Below are 13,425 nucleotides of genomic sequence, written 5' to 3' on the forward strand. Positions count from 1 at the left end.
GAGCAATCCTAATTCGTCATTCACAGAGCAGTACATGAATATAGTTAGAAAAGTGTCGACTAGACCTCTGAATGTATCGGTAAAATAATAGGCATATAGAAAACTGGTAGCTGACTTATCTGAGACGACTATTTGATTTTGTCCAGCGGTCTGGTGGGAGAGCAATTAGTAGTTATTGCGTTGAGGAGAGCGATAGGGCACCAACCTGTTGAATCCTCCTCGTCTATCACAGAACGTTAGTAGAAATATTTGCGCGAACCGAATATGTACACTGACCTGTTCATATATTGACGCCATGTTCTAGTCTTCTTGATGTTCACAGTGCCTTCCTGGTTGCCTTCAACATGTTTTCCCTACAGATATGAAGACAATATAAGTTACAGAAATGATAGAAGAGCAAAAGGCGGACCTTGGTAGTACCAAATCCAGCCATGCCCATGGCGGCCATCATAGCTGCATCGTCGTCATCTTCCACTGTTTCACCGGCTTCAGTACCGTTGTTGAAGTGCTCAGAGTCTGATTTGGAAGTCAAAGGAGAATCTGTAAGCCGTAAGTTAGCCACAGAGCGGTGATTCAAGAGGTCAGAACCGACCTGAATGAGCCGATTCTTTGGGAGGTGGAACTTCTCGCTTTGAGGATCCCCTTCCGTCGTCTCTCCTATCTCTTTCTCTATCCCGGTCATGTTCACGATCCTTCTCTCGCGAGTCGTCTGGCCTTCTTGGATCTCGTTCTCTTCGGTCTTCTCTGCGATAATCACGATGCTCTGGACAAAATATTGATAGAAAATAGAGAAATAGAAGGAGACAAAGTACCTCGGCGTTCACGGTCACCCCGACGAGGACTCCGGGACCTACTTGATCGCCTTTTAGGCTCGTCTCGATAACCGCTGCGCCCGCCTCGCGAGTACTTGTCGCCGCGGTTTCTATCTCTGTCCTCCCTTTCCCAGCTTCGATCTCGCCTACGGTGGTCGCGGGAAGACATAGGTTGTAACAACGTGACTCGAGTGACTCTTTAAGCTTTAACGCGAACTCTAACCTATTCTAACGCGAGGCTACCTTTGAAGTTCTATATCTCATGGCTACTACTATTGGTAATTAGTCGCAGAACTCCTCCAATCATAGATACACTAAGGCTGAGAAGTTTTACAGCTCTTTCCAAAGCACAACATATACTACTCAAACGTATACCGGCACTGACCACTCCCTCCGATATACGGCGGATGCTAATTCGTTATAAAGCTCAAGGTGTTGCTGATGGTGCGCAATTCTCAAATATACCTGCTAATTTCTAAAGCTAATACATTCTTAGTGGCAATAATGTATGAAAACTTCGTACCAACAAAACAGGCACTCATTACTTTGACCCGCCCAAATTACCTGAGAGACAATCTCCGGGAGCTCATAAATGCAACTCTGAGTGGTGTGGTATTCACAAGTGAAGAGGTTGACTATTCAATATCTGGACCGCCTCCTTCCGTGTTCGGTACAGGTCCTCACGCTGGTGTGGACAATATAGGAAAGAACGTAGTGCTCTCTCCCTTTCCGAGCGGGACGTCCCCCTACATTCTTGAAGATGTCCTCAAAAAATATACACTGGTTGGTTCCTATCAGGATTCAGTCCTTCCAATAAAGTCAGTCATCTCCATTCCATTTTTCGCTACCAAGTGATCAATGTTCTCTTTCTTCAAAAATATAGCGCTGGTTCAAAAAACCCAATCACAATGCTAGTCAAGCTTGGGTCGGAATCGGAAGCGTATCGAGTCGTGAGGGATCTGCACATGAGAAATCCCCTAGAAAACGTGAGGTGGTCGCGGAATCTCCAGGCGCGTATTATACATTAAATTATCAGTATGTTAAGAACGACACAAAATGAAGACATTTCTCTACATTCTATCGACTTCAGCAACCTCGTCGGTTCGCGTTCGTTGACCCTGTGTACAAAAGTACATGAAACATTGGAATTTTAAACCAAAAGAGAAAACGTAGCGCTACGCACCATCCTAGCGTTGTCCCCTTCATCTTCAGGTGATCTTCCACGCTTCAGTTTTCCTTCGGAGGTTTCTATCTCCTTCCAATCTTCTCCACCTCCGGCTACAGCTCCCGGTCCGTCCTGAGCATCTGCATACCGTTCTTCGACCGCTCTTCTCCTCTCGACTTCTAACCTCTGTGCTTGTGCACCCCAGCCTCCTCGACCTGGGTCGTAATCTTGCCTGTGCTCATCCCGAACCTGCCCACCACTCTTTCCGCGTCCGAATTGTCTTCCTTCTTTGTATCCCAAGTCCAGATCACATCGAATTATTCTTTCGTCGAGTTTGGTTCCGCTGACGTATCGCATACTGGCAAGAGCTTCGGTATGAGTATAATACTCTACAAAACAAAAGCCACACGGTGTTCTGCATTCCATGACACACGTTACTAATGGTCGGACGCGATCCAAAGTGTTGTACATACCTTGTGTTACGGTCAAGACCCATTATGATTCTTTTGATTCCTCCTCCGTCTGCGGCGTTGGCACATTTTGAAAATAACTCGTAAATCTGTTCTTCAGTAGTAAAAAAACTTAGATTTCCAATCTAAGGCCCGATGGGTTCAAGGTTATTCTTCGCCAACGGAAACAGTTTTCTGTCAAACGTACGTAGAGCGTAGTGGAATTTGAAAGCATTTCATTCTGTCTTTTACGGTCGACGCGGGCTTGAGAGTCTTTATAGTTGGACGGCTGGTCCAACGGCTGGACTACATGGGCCATTCTTTCAGACAAATTTTTATAGTAGCAGATAAAGTCGAAGTTCAAAAGATAGAACACAAGTTTTCGCACGATTATGTACTTACAAGTTTATAAACTGACAGTGTGATGCTCCTGGACATATATTGTAATGGCTGGCCCTAAGAAATCAGCCATCATCGTTTCTTATTCTTCTACCCAGTCCTTCCTGTCGTCCTCGAGCTGGACTCAGATCCTCCAGACCCTCCATTCCCAGCTTCCTTTACGCAATATCCACTGGAAATCTGCCTCCCGTCCTTCCATTAGGACTATTCATGAGCTCGACGTCTCTTTGGTCAATCTGGACACCATCCGCGACGAGCATACATCACAAATACCAACGACAGTACTGGAAAGGCCTTTACTTAACATATATGTCATTACCTGCGAAGTACGTGTCATTTTTTATGCCCTTTACCTCTCCTACTTATATATGTCGATCCTGGAAGAACAATGATCTTGAAGCATATCGCGCAACGGTGAAAAAGCAAATCAAAGAATGGCATGCAACTGTTTCTCCACGCAAGAATCAAGAATGGCTTATCCTGCACGTCGTTCGTGCAGATACCCGAGTACAATCCGGAGCGTTCTTCACGCTCAAAGGCTCAGTTTTGGACAAAGTGCGAGCGGACTTCAACACAGACAAGCGAGAACGGTGAGCTTACATTTATTCATAATTCGTTACTTAGCTGTTGACTCTATCATCAGTTGTGTTCAGCTTGTTTGGTCTACTGGGACGAATAACCCAGCAGCATGGGCTGAATTTCTGAACAAACTCCGTGATGGTGTACTATCTGCTTTTGAGAGTGCTGTCATTCAGCGGGAAGAGGATGTTAGGCGTTCTGAGGGTCAAAGGCAAATGCCAGGATGGAATTTTTGCACTTTCTTTATCCTCAAAGTGCGTAATGATGACAACTGTAGTCTTGTTCCCTCGATAAATTGACCTGGACTTGAAGGAAAGCCTGGCGACCTCTTTCGAAGGTATGACTTTGTACGACGACGCCCTAGTGGTGTACGAAGAACTCGAAATCTCGTTCTATCAAGTTTTGAAGGAAAAGAACCTATCTTGGTTTGGTACATTGATCACGCCTTCGCCAACCGATGATTCCGCACCATTACTTTCCATATCCAAGAAAACATACAAGGATCTCATCCTCGCAAATAACATATCGGTCTTTGATTTTCGAATATATGTCCTTTCTCGACAGTGCGAGCTCCTCGCGAAAGCGGGTCGCCTTACTGAAGTTTGCCAGAAAGTAGGAGTGTTCTTAAGTGCTTTTGGTCGAAGGTTACGAGAGATCGAGGTATGCATACGTTTCAATATCTCATATATTCACCGAACACTCGAACATTCGTCAGTCGGAAATACCTCCGCTTTTCGTCGAATCATGGATCTACTCCTCTGCTCTAAGTGCTGTTGAGCAGTGTGATACTTGGAGCTCCAGTGTCGATTTGGACGCCAAACGCCCTGCGTTCAACGCTGGTAAAGCTGAGCTTCTCGAGCTTGCCCGAAATCAAGTGTGTACCTCTCATGTATGATAGCCATAAGCCCAATCTTACTATTCTTTAAAGCTCGACATGCTTGGAATAGAAACCCGATTTCTTCCTTGTAAACCTCCATTCTCTAGTGCCTTGCTAGTGCCCAGACCTGAGAATCTTCAGCCCAAATCGACAGAAAGTATCAGCAATACGCAGCTCTCGACGGCGTTAAAGGATCAGGACGCCTTTTATGACTTGTATATCCTGATCACTAATCGAGCCATCGACCTCTATGCAAAATCAGGCCGACGCAAATTTGCGCTCAAACTGCATGGCAGTCTTGCCGCCCTCGACCTGTGAGTCATTCATCCTGGGAGATTTTTTTTCTGTTGATACTGACAACCTCAAAGACATAGAGGACGGCTGGATACCGCTCTTGCGACATACAATTCACTTCCTGCTCACTATGCTCCTCATTCATGGACGTCGTTGGAGGCGGTGATGCTTGCTAGGGCATTGGAAACTCATGAAATAGCAGGGAAACCAAAAGATAGAGAATGGATACATGTCCTTCTTGCTTTCTTCAAAACATATGCGGAGAGTGGCGGAGAAGAGTTGTTGCTGCCTGAGGAAAGTAAAGTGACATACGTCTCCTGGTTGATGAGTGCGCTCGAAACAGCAGTATCAAATCTCGACACGGGTTTGTGAATTCTATACTATATGGAAGTGATCCGCTCATTTGTTATCCCAGATCTATCTCATCCAGATCATCCTGCGCTGAAGGTACAGGTATCCTCTGATGCTAGTTTAGACGAAAGTAGAGATGGATCTTATGTAGAGGTTACTGTTCATAATCATCTACCATGTGTGAGTCTCTTTGTTTTCGTTTTGCCCCATCGTAATATTTCCATCCAGCCTATTCCTATCAGTGAAGTCTCCATCCTTCTTGCAGGGAGGGATTTGGAACGTTTCAGATTTACATCGGCCAACGAGTCGCTCGCTCCGGGAAAGTCAAAGCTGAAACTTTTTTGCCCTGTACGTCTTCCAGGTACAAATTTGTACTAATCTCATAAAGGTGCTCTCAGATACCTTGTTACGGTAGCTTCCTGTTAGATAGCAGCGAGATCCGAATGAGGAGACTGCTTTTACAGTCTTCACATCGTAGAACAGGCCACAATGCTAAAAATACTCGATATGCCGTCAAAGACAATAATCTCCTAGTCCGGATTCCTCGTGATCTTCTCGCTTTCGATGTTCGTCTTCGACAACCACCCCTTGGTAAGTCCATGCAGGTGTACTTGAAGGCGTGTTACTCATGAGTAACATGGCTAGTTGCACTGGGTGCCCCACCAAGCTTGTTGGTTGTAATTACTACAGGAAGGAATGCAGTATTGACCACTTCCTTCAATCTATCCGCGGCCTCAGTTACTTTTGATTGCCAGGGGGTAACTTCAACCACCAGTAACGCCGTTCTTTGCTCATTTTTATCATTCAACTAAACGTGAAATATCCTCTACAGAAGGAATAACCCTACCCGACAGCACATCTGATCGTATTTCACTCCGAGACCTACCAGAAGACAAAGAAATCGAGCTTCTCATCCCCCACTCTGACGCCTCCAGTTTCCATTCCATTGTAAGCCGCACAGTATCTTTGATATTTCTCAAATTGACTGCTGTGCCCAGAAAGTAGTTATTGAGGTGGATTATATCACAGTTTCAGAACCATCGATTACACGAAGCTTGCGACTAACGCGAGTCATAAACACTACTCTACCGGTTTCTGTGAATGTGGAAGATTTCTTTAGAGGAAAAAGGTACGCATACGTGTGGTAGAAATTCACAAACTTCATTCTTACTGCTTCCCGTGATAGATTATTCTCAAAGTTCATAGTGTCTACTTTAAGTCATCAGCATGTACGGATCTCAAATGCTCGTCTAGAACATCCAGACACCGAGAATAGCGGGCTGAAGATATTAGCGTGTTCCTCCTCGAAGCGCGGCATCATTGTGAGACCTAAACTATAACATTAATCTGACACTCAACTTTCTTCAGACAGTCACCCCAGTACAACCAGCGCAATTCTTATTTCAGATTAACTCCAATGGGCCCGGTGAGTGCGCTATGTGTCCCAGAAGAGAATATCTAATCATTTTTCTCGTAGTTCGTGAAGCTTTAAGCTTGGATATCACTTATCGAATGCTTCGTGAAGGTATGCAGATTCCACTTCTCCTCGTCTCCATCGGATTTTATACTTTGCCCCACAGAGGTTGAGTTTGTTGTTGAGGAAGCAGTTGAACGCGCGATAGTGGAAAACCCCAGTTGGAAAATGCATCGAATTCCATTAGTTAGTAAGTTGATTCAAATGCTGGAAATGGATGCAAGTTGGGTGGAAATATACGGGATATCCGGTGAACTACACATTCCTCAATCGCCTGCTTCAGACGATGCTCTACGAGAGCCTATCGAGATTGTGCAGAAGGTTTGGATATTTGAACCTTCTATCGAACGCGTTCATCATCGAGCTACAGGCACTCCGAAGCCATAAGCACCCTGAAACTCCTACTGGCCCTTGGCACGATATCAAAATCCCTGTCGATGTACCTATCATGAATGTAAGTCGTGTCAATACAGAAGCACTCGTCGACATTTATCTTAACACCTTCAGATCGTGGCTGCGGCGCAGATAAGAATAACACAAAGAGATTCCGCGTTATATGCTGGCCAACCTATTCCTGCCACCCTCACTATTCATTCATCCTTTCATTGGGGCACCAGTGCTAATGACCGGGAACGGCAGTACGTGATGCAGTACGATGTCGAAGAGATGGTCAAAGAGTGGCTTGTGAGTGGGAAGAAGCGTGGTACCTTCATAGCTACTGTAGGTGGCATCCTTTTTTTGGACGTCTTGTACACAGTAACCGATAGCGCACCCTCTTTTGTAGGATGACGGCACGTTCACTGTACCGCTCACTTTGGTAGCGCTTCATCACGGAGAGTTTACATTACCGAAGGTGAGTCAATCATGGTAGTTCCGCAATTTGGTTTTACAGTGACGAGGATCTATCTTTCTAGGTCACGATTAACGCGTTACCTCTCGCAGACGTGGTTACGATGGGATCTATGGCCATTCCGAACACGGAAACGTATCAGGTACACGGTGCAGAGAAGGTTTTGATATCGCCTCGGGGAGGTCGTAGTACATTCGTATTAGGTATGGGCTCAACATGACAAGTGCACAGACTGTCTCTATGAGATTTGAGTTGGAAAATCCTTCAAATATGCGACGATCCTATCGGTCTGCTCTTCCGTTATAGCGTTGTAAAGTGAGATTCTAATCCCACCAACCGAACTACGGAGGATAGTAGGTTACATATAGTTTGCAAAATCAAGAGAGAAACGTACCGATGCCCCTTTAAAGCTTTCATTCCTAGTGCTTCTGCACCAGCCAGAAATTTGGATTCAGCATTATCACCAAGGACATCAAAGACTACGTTCATCCAGCTTCCAGATCCTTCTTTGACTTTCGAGCGATAGACTCCTTTTTCTTCACCCTCTTGAAGCGCAGTATAAACTTTTTGGGCCTTCCTCCCATTAACAGACTCGAAATACTCCACTCCACCCAGTTTCTTCGATCTCTCTAGAACCAAACCAGCGATGTAAATAGACAAGGTCGAAGGAGTATTATACAAACTCCCTGCGTCCGCGTTGGTCTTGTAGGACATCGTGATAGGTACCGGAACAGCACCTAATTTCGCTGCGGCATCTACATCGACGATACAGTCCTGGCGAACGATCAGGATGGTTAATCCCGCAGGTCCGATATTCTTCTGAGCACCGGCAAAGATCACGGCATGATCAGCAATGCGAGGAATCTTCCTAGACATGAATGAGGAAGAATAATCCGCTACGAGAGGCCACAGGCCGCCTGCTGGCAGAAGATGGAATGGGAACGATGCAGGAGATTGTACATCGTTAGAGAACTGGACACCGTCCACTGTCTCGTTCTCACAGTAGTAGATGAGCGCGGGATCAGCAGAAAAGTCGAAATCTTCATGTGCCGGGATATTATCATAGGATTTTGAGTCTTTAGACTTTGCACGGGCATCAACAGCGATATGGACAGATCCACCGCCCAATCTTTTGGCTTCTTCCATAGCCTTTTTGCTCCAAGAACCCGTGATCACGTAGTCCAGCACCCGCTGTTCATCAGAAAGATCTGGGTGAAGTAATCGATGCCGCGCTAGCAAGTTCAACACCACAGCAGAGAACTGCCCTGTTCCTCCGCCTTGGGTGAATATGATTTTGTGTGTAGGCGGAACGCCCAACTGGGTCCGGATATTGTTGTCGAGGTCAGCAACGAGGGAGGTAAACTCTTTCGAGCGATGAGAAATTTCTGCTATGCCAATCCCAGTTCCCTTGAAGTTAAATAGCCCTTTGCAAGCTTCCTCAAGAACTGATTCCGGCAATGCAGAGGGCCCTGCGCCAAAATTGACTGGTCGAGCTTCTGTCATGATGAAAGTTTTCGGTCAAGTGCCGCAGTCAAGAAGTACTCATGAGTCATGGAAACAGTACAGGTTTATTTCGGGGGTCTATATAGTCGTAAATACGAGGAGATGAGTTACAAGTATGCGAACAGCCAGAGCGCTGATTATGAGCGAGAGCGGTAAGAAAAGCAAAGACACAGCAGGTAGCAGAATATTAATCATAGCTGTCAGGAAAAAAGGGCAGCACCAAAGGTTTTTTAAACATATATCATCGAAGGAGTTCCAGATGAGTGCGAAAATTGGATGCAGAAATCGAAGAGGGAATATCAGCGGAGATGCAGGTGTGAGAAATATATTAATGCATGCAGTCCGAAATCGAATAAATCATGGAATAAATCATTGCGGGAAATAGCCGCAACCAGATGCGGTGATACAGTACAGAAAGTCGAGTGAGACCTATACGCGTTTGGATGTTGCTGTATGTGATGTCAATGCGTTGGGACCTGATTATAGCAGAAGGTCGTGATAAGGTGATTCGTGATAGATATGCAGACCGGATAAAGCGTGGAAAAGCGAAAGCGAGATGAAGCGGTGCGAACCAGTTAATGAGCTGGCGAAGATGGATTAGAACTACGGTATTTGTGTAAGTCGCAGGTAAATAGAGGCATGAGGTCGTGGAATGCAATGCGAGAACGAGGAAGTCGAGGTCGTGGTGTGGATGGAGCGAGTATGTGCCGATTTCTGAGTATAGATGGGTGATGAGTCGAGTGAGTAGATGATCCAGAAGCAACCCGAAGAGGACTAGTGCGATGAAGAGAAGTTTTTCGTCGCCGAACAGGACCAGCACCGGGGCCTGCTTCTTCCACAACAGAAGTGGGGATTGGAAGTTCCGAGAGATCGGCAATATCGGATAAGCCGTAGTCCTCGGAAGATGAGTCCATGGCAGATATCCATGATAGATCATCAAAAGGATGAGACGACGATGAAGATAATACGGACTGTACGGGACAGTCTACGCGGACGCAGTGGCGTCTGCGTTGATGAGCTCGACTAGAGAAGTTCTCGGACGTTGTCTCGACGGTCTGTTGGAGATGTGCGGTGATGAGCCACGCGTCGGGGTTAAGAGAATGTGGTTGCTTACAGAACTCGACGCGAGCTGGAAAGGAGATTTCAGACGCAGAGGAGGTGCATCATTGAGTGCAGACTGTATGCAAATACGTGTCAAGTAGTGATCTGATGATAATAACTAGAGATGACAAACATTAGAGGCCTGTGGCCAATATGTAGGATGTATAAAAGAGCTTGAGCTGGATGGAACAATGGCGTGCATTTCTGTAGAGCTGTTTGGCTGAGATTGGTAGTCCAAGCGCAAAGTGGGGACAAATAATGATACAATGAAGGCGTGAGGCTTATATAAAGTTAGGTGGTCACCGCGTTATGATTCATGGACGAACAAAAGGACAATGGGAATGACAATGGTAAAATTGAGAGAACGCCTTGTTTAGATAAGCCCCAGTCGCTTTGTCCCCTTTCCCACGAATTTTATGGTTACCAGTTCCCCATTTCCATTTTAGGGATGCTGCGATGTCGAAAGCCTGGAACGAGCCGCAGCTTTGTCCTCCTTCCCCATGGCACGACAGCACGAGGCTATCGTCCTCCATATGGTAGTGAACTAACCCTTAGGCCCTCTTAGGCTACGAAACCCTGCTAGATGCTGGAGTACATGTAACCCCAATTTCCTAAGGGCCTTCAAGTCTGCTTTCCCAACGTACCTTTTTGTGAAACTCAACAGCCTCACAAGCACGCAATCTCTAATTGTTCAAAAAACAACAAGAACTGTCAATCCATTGCACAGGAGACGCACACGCACACACTTAAAACCCGTGTTATCTCGACTCATGTTCTACTCGTGGAAGTCCCAATTTGGTCAAGTATCTCAATTTTTCAAGTCATGTTATAGATTAGGATATCTATTGCCTCGACTAGGAGATTTTGAGTATGATACAAATGTAGTTTTACTTGAATGTTCGTAAATGACAATGAAAAAATGTGCAGAAATAGTAGGACACAAAGCAAGCAACCGATGACCCGAAACCCAGCAACGATCCTGAGGGTTTAATCGATCTCCTCCATTGCAGAGCTGGCGGTGGCCTCTAACGGTGGTGGTGCGTCATTTGTCGAAGCCTCGGCGGCTACCTCTTCTTCTTCATCAACGTCAAGACCCAGCCTAAGCATTATGAACAGTGAGCAACTACGAAAGTAAAACTGCCATCAATGCAAACTTACGAGATCATACGGTGAATACGTTTGGCGAACGATGTTGGCTCATCAAGAGCAAAGCCAGAAGTGAGCAGAGCAGTCTCGAAGAGAAGGTAGGTAAGGTCGCGGACAGACTTGTCAGCCTTGTCTTCCGAAACTTTGCGCTTCAGCTCCTTGATGATAGGATTGGAAGGGTTAAGCTCGAGCGTCTTCTTCGATGCCATGTAAGATGACATTGACGAGTCACGAAGAGCCTGAGCTTTCATGATACGCTCCTAGACAGATATTTAGCGACTCATCTCGGGTATGAAAAAACAACACAACGAACCATATTTGATGACCAGCCGAATTGACCAGTAACGAGGACACAAGGTGAGTCAGTGATACGGTTCGAGATGACTACCTTCTCAACCTTATCACCGAGAGCATCCTTGACGACGGTGCAAAGTTCACTGAAGGCAGTGGTTTCGGCCTCACGGGCCTTCTTCTCCTCTTCAGTCTCCTCAAGTTCAAGACCCTCCTTCGAGACACAAACGAGCTTCTTGTCATCGAATTCCTTCAACTGGGTGATGGCATACTCATCAATGGGGTCAACGAGGAGAAGAACTTCGAAACCCTTTTTCTTAAGGACTTCGAGGAACGGAGAGTCGCGAGTAGCAGCAAGGGATTCACCGGTGAGGTAGTAGATTGACTTCTGAACTTCAGGCATGCGAGTAATGTAGTCTACAGTGAGTGTTAGTGATAAGCGACGCGGAAAACGAGAATTATAAGCTTACCCTTGAGCGAGGTTTGCTCATCGGTAGACTTGGTAGAGAAGAAGCGCAAGAATTCGGCGAGCTTGCTGCGGTTCTGCGCGTCTTCATGGATACCGAGTTTCAAGTTCTTGCCGAAAGCTTCGTAGAACTTGTTGAAATTGTCCTTGTCCTCTGCAATCTCAGAGAACATGTCCATGCACTTCTTGACAATGTTCTTGCGAATGACCTTGAGAATTTTGTTCTGCTGCAATGTCTCACGAGAGATGTTGAGAGGCAGATCCTCGGAATCAACGATACCCTTGACGAAGTTGAGATACTCGGGGATGATATCCTCGCAATCATCCATAATGAAGACACGACGGACGTAGAGCTTGATGTTGTTACGTTTCTTCTTCGACTCAAAGAGATCGAAGGGAGCACTGTGGAAGTGGTTAAGTAACGCGTTGGAGACCCAAGAATGTATTCCATACCGTTTCGGAACGAAGAGGATAGCCTTAAATTCAAGCTGACCTTCGACAGAGAAATGCTTCACAGAAAGGTGGTCTTCCCAGTCGTTGGTCAAGCTCTTGTAGAACGCCGAATACTCATCAGGCGTGATATCGCTAGGGTTACGTGTCCAAATGGGCTTCGTCTTGTTGAGCTCCTCGTTAGTAGTCTCAACCTCCTTGATCTTCTTTGTCTTCTTATCTTTAGGCTTTTCCTCATCGTCAACTTCCTCGATCTTGGGCTTGTTCTCAGCGTCCTCTTCCTCTTCAGCCTCGTCGTCGCTGACTTCCTGCAAACAACGTTGGCGTGTTGCACGTAAGATGCAACCGTGAGTAGCTCACCTTCTCAACTTCCTTGGTCACAGCGAGCTGTATGGGGTAGGAAATGAATTCCGAGTGCTTCTTTACGATATCCTTGATCCTCTTTTCCTCAAGGTACTCGAGCTGATCCTCCTTTAAGTGTAGTCGGATCTCACTACCACGTCCAAGAGGAGGGTTGACAGTGTCCTGGGTGATAGTAAAGGTACCTCCAGCAGCAGATTCCCAAATGTACTGCTCATCGTCATTGTGCTTAGATATAACCTGAACACGTTCGGCAACCAAGTATGCGGAGTAGAAACCGACACCGAATTGACCGATCATGGAGATATCGGCACCAGAACTCAAAGCTTCCATGAAACCCTATAATAGATTCAACTCAATCCGATTAACATCAACCGATTGACCAAGAATTACGAACCTTTGTTCCGGATTTTGCGATGGTACCCAAGTTGTTGACCATGTCAGCCTTGGTCATACCGATACCAGTATCGCGGATGGAGAGGATCTTTCCCTCCTTGTCCGGGATGATGCGAATGACGAGGTCCTTGCCAGTGTCGAGCACTGAAGGGTCAGTCAGAGACGCGTATCGAATTTTGTCGAGGGCATCGGAGGCATTGGAGATGAGTTCACGAAGGAAGATCTCCTTGTTCGAATAGAAAGTATCTAAGAAAATTATTGATCAGTTCATCCCTCGACTTACCTCACATGAGAAACTTACTGATGATAAGGTCCAAGAGCTGAGAGATCTCAGCTTGGAATCCAAAGCTTTCTGTCGCCATTGATGCTAAAAGAATATCAGTGAAAGCTCGAATAAAACACGTATGAGGACGTACATATTTTTTAGCAGATGGAAGATAGAAAAATGCAAAGGGAGGAGTT

General features: G+C 46.0%; 7 protein-coding genes across 7 annotated transcripts; 2 read left to right on the forward strand and 5 right to left on the reverse strand.

Annotated features, from left to right (window-relative positions):
- Positions 1-128: 128 nt before the first annotated feature.
- Positions 129-981, reverse strand: C8R40DRAFT_1159524 (uncharacterized protein; the record flags this gene model as incomplete). Its single annotated transcript, XM_046229891.1, has 6 exons — positions 129-150; positions 206-223; positions 277-353; positions 410-540; positions 593-763; positions 813-981. 6 exons carry the CDS (start codon positions 979-981, stop codon positions 129-131), a joined length of 588 nt encoding a protein of 195 aa, XP_046088579.1.
- Positions 982-997: 16 nt separating this feature from the next.
- C8R40DRAFT_898629 (uncharacterized protein) lies at positions 998-1,901 on the forward strand. The gene is made up of 4 exons (XM_046236617.1): positions 998-1,090; positions 1,149-1,256; positions 1,309-1,630; positions 1,696-1,901. The coding sequence occupies exons 1-4, from the start codon at positions 1,075-1,077 to the stop codon at positions 1,838-1,840; spliced, it is 591 nt and encodes a 196-aa protein (XP_046088580.1). The 5' UTR covers positions 998-1,074; the 3' UTR covers positions 1,841-1,901.
- On the reverse strand, positions 1,837-2,820 carry C8R40DRAFT_1094011 (uncharacterized protein). The gene is made up of 4 exons (XM_046227631.1): positions 2,635-2,820; positions 2,451-2,572; positions 1,996-2,392; positions 1,837-1,930 (listed from the first exon to the last, which is right to left on the reverse strand). The coding sequence occupies exons 1-4, from the start codon at positions 2,743-2,745 to the stop codon at positions 1,883-1,885; spliced, it is 678 nt and encodes a 225-aa protein (XP_046088581.1). The 5' UTR covers positions 2,746-2,820; the 3' UTR covers positions 1,837-1,882.
- A 52-nt stretch (positions 2,821-2,872) lies between these two features.
- On the forward strand, positions 2,873-7,470 carry C8R40DRAFT_1040396 (trafficking protein particle complex subunit 10; the record flags this gene model as incomplete). Its single annotated transcript, XM_046223914.1, has 21 exons — positions 2,873-3,151; positions 3,210-3,415; positions 3,469-3,658; positions 3,717-4,064; positions 4,120-4,278; positions 4,333-4,595; positions 4,650-4,939; positions 4,991-5,106; positions 5,155-5,274; positions 5,325-5,517; positions 5,572-5,700; positions 5,759-5,874; positions 5,925-6,055; positions 6,113-6,248; positions 6,295-6,352; positions 6,404-6,451; positions 6,507-6,721; positions 6,771-6,854; positions 6,908-7,120; positions 7,185-7,253; positions 7,315-7,470. The coding sequence occupies 21 exons, from the start codon at positions 2,873-2,875 to the stop codon at positions 7,468-7,470; spliced, it is 3,519 nt and encodes a 1,172-aa protein (XP_046088582.1).
- Positions 7,471-7,488: 18 nt separating this feature from the next.
- Positions 7,489-8,753, reverse strand: C8R40DRAFT_1159527 (pyridoxal phosphate-dependent transferase; the record flags this gene model as incomplete). The annotated part of the gene is made up of 2 exons (XM_046229892.1): positions 7,489-7,591; positions 7,645-8,753. 2 exons carry the CDS (start codon positions 8,751-8,753, stop codon positions 7,489-7,491), a joined length of 1,212 nt encoding a protein of 403 aa, XP_046088583.1.
- Positions 8,754-9,040: 287 nt separating this feature from the next.
- On the reverse strand, positions 9,041-10,263 carry C8R40DRAFT_897197 (uncharacterized protein). The gene is made up of 3 exons (XM_046236615.1): positions 9,988-10,263; positions 9,868-9,930; positions 9,041-9,808 (listed from the first exon to the last, which is right to left on the reverse strand). Exons 1-3 carry the CDS (start codon positions 10,054-10,056, stop codon positions 9,329-9,331), a joined length of 612 nt encoding a protein of 203 aa, XP_046088584.1. The 5' UTR covers positions 10,057-10,263; the 3' UTR covers positions 9,041-9,328.
- Positions 10,264-10,841: 578 nt separating this feature from the next.
- Positions 10,842-13,325, reverse strand: C8R40DRAFT_1040407 (HSP90-domain-containing protein; the record flags this gene model as incomplete). The annotated part of the gene is made up of 8 exons (XM_046223915.1): positions 10,842-10,953; positions 11,013-11,260; positions 11,314-11,708; positions 11,762-12,159; positions 12,211-12,507; positions 12,542-12,906; positions 12,965-13,209; positions 13,265-13,325. 8 exons carry the CDS (start codon positions 13,323-13,325, stop codon positions 10,842-10,844), a joined length of 2,121 nt encoding a protein of 706 aa, XP_046088585.1.
- Positions 13,326-13,425: the final 100 nt, after the last annotated feature.

The sequence above is a fragment of the Lentinula edodes genome (genome assembly GCF_021015755.1).
Source record: "Lentinula edodes strain Le(Bin) 0899 ss11 chromosome Unknown C8R40scaffold_9, whole genome shotgun sequence".
Lineage (NCBI taxonomy): Eukaryota > Fungi > Basidiomycota > Agaricomycetes > Agaricales > Omphalotaceae > Lentinula > Lentinula edodes.

Bases quoted from the DNA above. Each gene is read 5' to 3' on its own strand.
- C8R40DRAFT_898629 (XM_046236617.1), top strand. The intron at 1,257-1,308 runs GTGCGCAATTCT...ATACATTCTTAG, and splicing joins AGCTCAAGGTGTTGCTGATG to TGGCAATAATGTATGAAAAC. The intron at 1,631-1,695 runs GTCAGTCATCTC...TCAAAAATATAG, and splicing joins GATTCAGTCCTTCCAATAAA to CGCTGGTTCAAAAAACCCAA.
- C8R40DRAFT_1094011 (XM_046227631.1), bottom strand. From the start codon at position 2,745: ATGGCCCATGTAGTCCAGCCGTTGGACCAGCCGTCCAACTATAAAGAC. The intron at 2,573-2,634 runs GTACGTTTGACA...ATCGGGCCTTAG, and splicing joins CAAATTCCACTACGCTCTAC to ATTGGAAATCTAAGTTTTTT. The intron at 1,931-1,995 runs GTGCGTAGCGCT...TTTTGTACACAG, and splicing joins AAGGGGACAACGCTAGGATG to GGTCAACGAACGCGAACCGA.
- C8R40DRAFT_897197 (XM_046236615.1), bottom strand. From the start codon at position 10,056: ATGCACGCCATTGTTCCATCCAGCTCAAGCTCTTTTATACATCCTACA. The intron at 9,931-9,987 runs GTTTGTCATCTC...ATTTGCATACAG, and splicing joins ATTGGCCACAGGCCTCTAAT to TCTGCACTCAATGATGCACC. The intron at 9,809-9,867 runs GTAAGCAACCAC...CATCTCCAACAG, and splicing joins TCCAGCTCGCGTCGAGTTCT to ACCGTCGAGACAACGTCCGA.